The sequence below is a fragment of the Corvus moneduloides genome, chromosome 5 (genome assembly GCF_009650955.1).
Source record: "Corvus moneduloides isolate bCorMon1 chromosome 5, bCorMon1.pri, whole genome shotgun sequence".
NCBI classification, from domain to species: domain Eukaryota; kingdom Metazoa; phylum Chordata; class Aves; order Passeriformes; family Corvidae; genus Corvus; species Corvus moneduloides.
Window position 1 is genome coordinate 31924922 of NC_045480.1, and position 6000 is coordinate 31930921.

At 34.9% G+C, this 6000-nt stretch overlaps 1 protein-coding gene across 1 annotated transcript in view; it reads left to right on the forward strand.

The window, feature by feature from the left end:
* MTNR1A (melatonin receptor 1A) overlaps nt 1–5371 on the forward strand; it is a 53017-nt gene extending 47646 nt beyond the window's left edge. The window contains exon 2 of the mRNA XM_032109759.1: nt 4168–5371. Coding sequence (XP_031965650.1) covers nt 4168–5036 — 869 coding nt within the window. The 3' untranslated portion in view covers nt 5037–5371. The remainder of the gene's footprint in view (nt 1–4167) is intronic.
* The last annotated feature ends 629 nt before the right edge of the window (nt 5372–6000 follow it).

The window sequence follows — 6000 nt, forward strand, 5'->3', positions numbered from 1 at the left end:
AGGTGAACAAAATAGTGACTTGGCAGCCAATATTAAAGGTATAGAGTATCTTGGGAAAAAGAGGAGGAGAAAAAGTAGCCTTACTGATCCTGCCAGCAATATGAGATCTCTAAAATTCACTCAGATTTTCTGAGTACCAAATATTCTAGCTGGAATTCCCCTAATGCTTTAAAACACTGGTTTTTTGTTCCATACATAAGCTGCTTCCCTCTTTTACAGTAGGTTATTTTACCCAGACTAAACATTTCAGGAGAGTAAAAGTACTTCACAGTCTTAACACTCAAGAAAAGAATGCTGTAGACCACATTTCCCTCAGTTCTCCAAAAATTTTCAGAAGAATTAGTCATTTTTGACCTGCTGGCAAAGTGTTCAGCCCTCCATTCTAAGTCTATGGCAGGCATTCAGCACCACCTAGTCTATGTAACTTTAATCTTTTTCCATTAATATTCTGCACATATTTAAGTTGCTAGAAATTTCTGGAAACTTTCTAATTATCATTCAAGACATACTTAGCACTAAATCTAGGGAATAACAACCCACACAGTAATTTGTACATGCTCTGCAAATACAGGTTGCTACTGATACAACTACATCATGTAGTTCTTATTGAGGCTCTTGTATTCATTTTGATATCTGGGCAATCTCATAAGCATTTATTTTAATTATCTGTCAGGGTCACAATTTTTACACTCAGTTAATGTTGTATTGTGCTCTTGGAAAAGTCATATTGTCTGGGAAAACACTTTTTCATTTTCTGTTGCTTTAATGCAGCTTTATATTCAGCAGGTAGATTTGATATTGTTATGTCTTTACTGAGCAGAAAGGCTTCTTTTCCAGTAAGGGTGGTGAAAATATTTAGTGGAACATTGCTTTAGACAGCATCTAAAAACATAACCTGCTCAAGCTGGTTACCAGTAGATTATCTTTCTTCCACATACATCCATTGCACAACATTTGCTTAAATTTATTAAAGCTTATTTGGCTTATGTCAAAGTCAAGAAATTCAACCTCTGCCTTCTCAGTTCAGCCAGCTGGTGTTAATGCATAATAATGTATTCTTTAGGTACAAAAATCACATTTTTTCACAGTAACGTGATCTTACTCGCTAAGGAGGATGAATACTTTTTCTTCAAGGAAGATTATTCAAGATTTTGATTTTGTGGCCTTTTTAAAGTTTCAGTATAGAGCTTCAGGCTTCATTTATAGCATTCTGTTCAAACCTAACTTTGAAGATAAAAAATTAACCCCTTCCTATATATATTTTTATGGTACTCACCTCTAAAATAGAAAGTGTTCTACAAACATAAGTGTTTAATTTCACCATATGCCATTAAAATATAGGAATTTCTTAAATTAGCAATATTTGCCAGTGATTGTGGTACCTAAAGCTAGGATCGTTTTTTAAAATTGTTTATTATATAACATATGAAAGCTCAACTTCATTTCAGATCCAGCTTCAGGGTCTGAAACAACAAACCTCAAAATATACAACAAACATACTAATGCCAAAAATTTTTTTACTTGAATTTTCTATTCTGTCTTAGCAAGAAAATTTCCGTCCTTATAAGCAAAATGTATCTGAACTCAAGTTTTAAGATAACCCTTCCTGAAAGGCAAATTAAGAGTCCTCTCTGCAAACAGGTATCTGGTTTCCGAGCAGCTTCCAGCCCCAACGCTTTATTCATTCAGCTGACATGCTAACCATGAGCTGGCAGCTTGGGACTTGATTTCCAAACTCATGCTTTCTTCTTTTTTTTTTTTTTAAGACAGGCTGCTAGGATATCCTGCTAGCCTCCTGCTAGCCTCCAATTTTCACATGAAACAGCTTGTGTTTCCAAGACTTTCAGTTTGTCACTCTACAGCAGCCAGTTGAAAAAAGCTGGAGCAACCATGATGCATGAGTTTATGGAAGCCTGAAATTTGATTGATTCAGAGACAGAGTGCCTACTCTTCCTAGACTCATTTTTTTCCAAAGCTAAAATGATTCAGATAAATATATGCCATCTGTCACCTTTCAATACGACACCTTTTAAAAGAGAAAAAACCCTTTTAATTTTTTTCCTTATTATTTGGCTAAAGTGGGTAAATAATGACAATATTAGCAATAATAATGATGAGCAGCAGCAGAAGTTTTAGTGGATAGCAGAGAAAGAAATTTAGGATGGACAGTCTCCAGCTAAGCAGTAAGTTAATAAGCCAATATAAATAGAATTCTTCCAAGTATTACATTTTAATAAGTGTCTGGAGTTTGTATGTTACCATTTCATCAATCCTGCAATATTCTGGACTGGGGAAAAAACCTGCCAACAGCACCTTTTCATTTACTTTCCTCTTCTTGATTCATCACATAAACAAAGAGCTCTAAGTTCCATACAGTCTCTTGTTCTTGTATCAGTTGCCACTACATCAAGGATAGAATCTGAAAGCAGTGCTTTTTTTCTGTGTCATCTTCTGCTTAAAGGAGCTCTGATGTTTGTGCTGAAATGATCTGGAGTTCTGCCAAAGGCTTCAGGATAAGCATATTTCAGTCTGGCAGTGAATCCCCAGTACAAGACGAAACCACTACAGACACTATCACAAGAAAGTTATTTATAAATCCATATACAAAACCTATGATAACTAGTGCAGCAGTCTTTTAATTAAGGCCATTTGTTCCAGCTGCCATTAGTATAAACATCAAATGTGGTACTTTGTGCATGTATCAAAATTTAAACACAACAGTGTAGGTAGCATCCGGAGAAAGATAATGTCTATGTTTTCCTCTGTCAGTATTTGCAGATTGAACATTTCTAACTGGACATTTAAAGCCTAAGATTGGTAAGAGACTATACATTTTAAGATATTTGAAATAATATATTAAAAAAATAATTTTGAAAATTTTAGCAGCTAAAATACCCTGTTGGTCCACAGATACTTTTGCCTTTCCTACTAACCTGTTATTATGTGTTTGTACTTCGTATGCTCAAAATAAATGCATAAAACAATTCACCAAGTGTGCCTTGGATTAATAATGAAATTGTACACCATCTAAAGATAATAATATATTTTATTACAGGTTGCAATAGAAGCTTGCATTTCACCTTCCATGAATAATCTCAGAATTCCAAAGCAGAATCTCAAACACACAAATGCCTATGTATCTATGCATTTGTACACCTACAAACGTGTGTAGATAACATTTACAGCTTTCTGTACTTATGGACATGAATAACTAGAGCTTGACATGTAATAGTTATTTTAAAGATATGAATAAAAGTGACATCAATGTTTCTTGTGAGCTTCTTAGAAATTAGAAGGGTTGGGAGGCATTCAGATGCCTCATTTAAGGTTATCATTTAAGCAACCAAAAAAAGAAAATATAATCTCTTCTCAAAAAATGAATTATAAACATGATGGATTCCATTGTCTTTTAAGAATATCATCTCCCTTTGTTAAAAAAGGAAGCAGCAGAATGTTTCATTGCTTAATTTTCCAGTTTGGAGGCAGAGAAAAATGGGGCATCAGTACTGTCTGGGAACTGTCTAGGTAATTGCTTGCCCAGCATCTTTTCTTTTACTGAAGAGCCTGTCTTCAGGAAAGACAACTAAGTCTCTGTTCAACTAGACTTTTAGAAGTACTTGCTAGCAGATTCAAGGAGAGTAAAGTAAAAGTCATATTAAAGTCATGGGAGCTTGAAATATAAATGGGAGAAAAGAGATTTTAATTTCAGGACTGGAAAAGTTAACGGCTAATGTAATGAAAGAAATTTAAAGAAGATAAATGTGAATTTGGAAATCTAGTAGAAATATTATTTCTGCTGATTTTTCAAGAGAGACTATTTAAAACCAAAGCAAGCCTTACAGTTCTGAATATTTTAATTTTATATGAATTCTAAGTCTACGTGATTGAAACAATCCAAATAAATGACATGATAAAAACAATAGGTCACGGTAATTAAGCTTAAAGACAGTTTATCTTCAAAAGGTGCATCTTTAAGTTAAGCTACCTTTTTAAACTAAAAACGAGTGTCTTATTTCTGATATATGACAATGAATTTTGAGCTAGAAAGTAGAAACTAATTACATTTAAATTGTTCCACTGAGGCTGCTCATTAATATATCGAGAGCAGAAATGAGAGAAAAAAGCAAAAGAAAAACTAATACTTGCCTTTTTATATTTATTTTACAGGAAATGTGTTTGTTGTAAGCCTGGCAGTTGCAGACTTGATAGTAGCTATCTACCCTTATCCACTGGTCCTCACATCTGTGTTTCACAACGGATGGAAACTGGGATACCTACACTGCCAGATTAGTGGCTTCTTGATGGGCCTAAGTGTCATTGGATCAATCTTCAATATTACAGGCATCGCTATCAATCGGTACTGCTATATCTGCCACAGTCTCAAATACGACAAGCTGTACAGCGACAAGAATTCATTGTGCTATATTGTTCTTATATGGGTCCTAACATTTGTTGCTATCGTGCCCAACCTGTTTGTGGGATCGCTACAGTATGACCCCAGGATTTACTCATGTACATTTGCACAGTCTGTGAGCTCAGCATATACTATAGCAGTTGTGTTTTTCCACTTCCTGCTTCCCATAGCCATAGTTACTTTCTGTTACTTGCGAATATGGATCCTCGTTATTCAGGTAAGGCGAAGGGTTAAACCAGATAACAACCCTAGGCTGAAACCACACGACTTCAGAAACTTTGTAACCATGTTTGTGGTATTTGTACTGTTTGCAGTCTGCTGGGCTCCTTTGAACTTTATAGGCCTTGCTGTGGCTGTCAACCCAAAAACTGTAATCCCTAGGATTCCAGAGTGGTTGTTTGTATCTAGTTATTACATGGCATATTTCAACAGCTGCCTTAATGCTATAGTATATGGACTCCTGAACCAGAACTTCAGAAGAGAATACAAGAGAATTATTGTCACTTTCTGTACAGCAAAAGTTTTTTTCCAGGATAGTTCTAATGATGCAGGAGACAGAATGAGAAGTAAACCTTCTCCATTGATTACAAACAACAATCAAGTGAAGGTGGACTCTGTCTGAAAATGGGACTCCTACTATTACCACTCAACAGCATCCAAATAAAGCGTCCGTTTTATTAGATCTCCTGTTAAATATCATAGTAAAATATAACTTCTACACTGAAAGCACTTTGATCAAATTCCTTGCATGGTATTTGGGACCTTGTTACAGAGCCTTGACATACAGATCCTATAATACAATGGTATATCCCTTGTATAATGACATAATGATATCCTTGAGGGAATAAAAAGTTATAAATGACTAGTTTATTTTTTTAGGTGGAGATAAATACCTAGAAAGAGATTGAATCAGAAGTATCCATATTGCCTGGTGCAGTAAAACAAATCATAAAACTATTCCTGCCACTTTCCACATACTTTTTCTGGGCCAGGTTATGGTCCTGATTCTAAAACATCTGAAAACTTCTTTTAAAAGATGAAATCAGACCTTTATGTAATATATTAGGAGATGTGAAGTGAAAAATCAAGGTAATTGAAAGTTCATTAGGATTTTTGATAAGTACTTCTATCTATATTTCTTTGCTACTAACATGGACACGAATATAATTTTTTTGGATATTAAACCTCACCAGCCCTCCTAGGAATGACATTCTCAATTGACTTCTCAATTTTAAAATAGCTTTTAGGAGAAGAAACATGCCTGAATGATTATCTTCAAAGCTCCAAGGGCAGGAGGATAAACAGCAAGGAAGGAAAAGAACCATGATTCATCAGCTCAAGCCATTTTAGCATGAAAAAGAGGTGTAGGAGGGTTGGGAAGAGAAATTTAAACGACCATTATTTTGGAAGAGATGGTAACTCCTGAAATCAGGAAGTGCCCCAAAGGAGTTTCTGGGGAAATACCTTCTAGAAACATAAGTGAGGAAGAACTGTTATATATCACTTGTTTACAAGACAGAATTCTTAATCTCTGTGAGAAGATTAATGCATTTAATAGGAGTAATAGTTGAGTATGACAGTTTTGT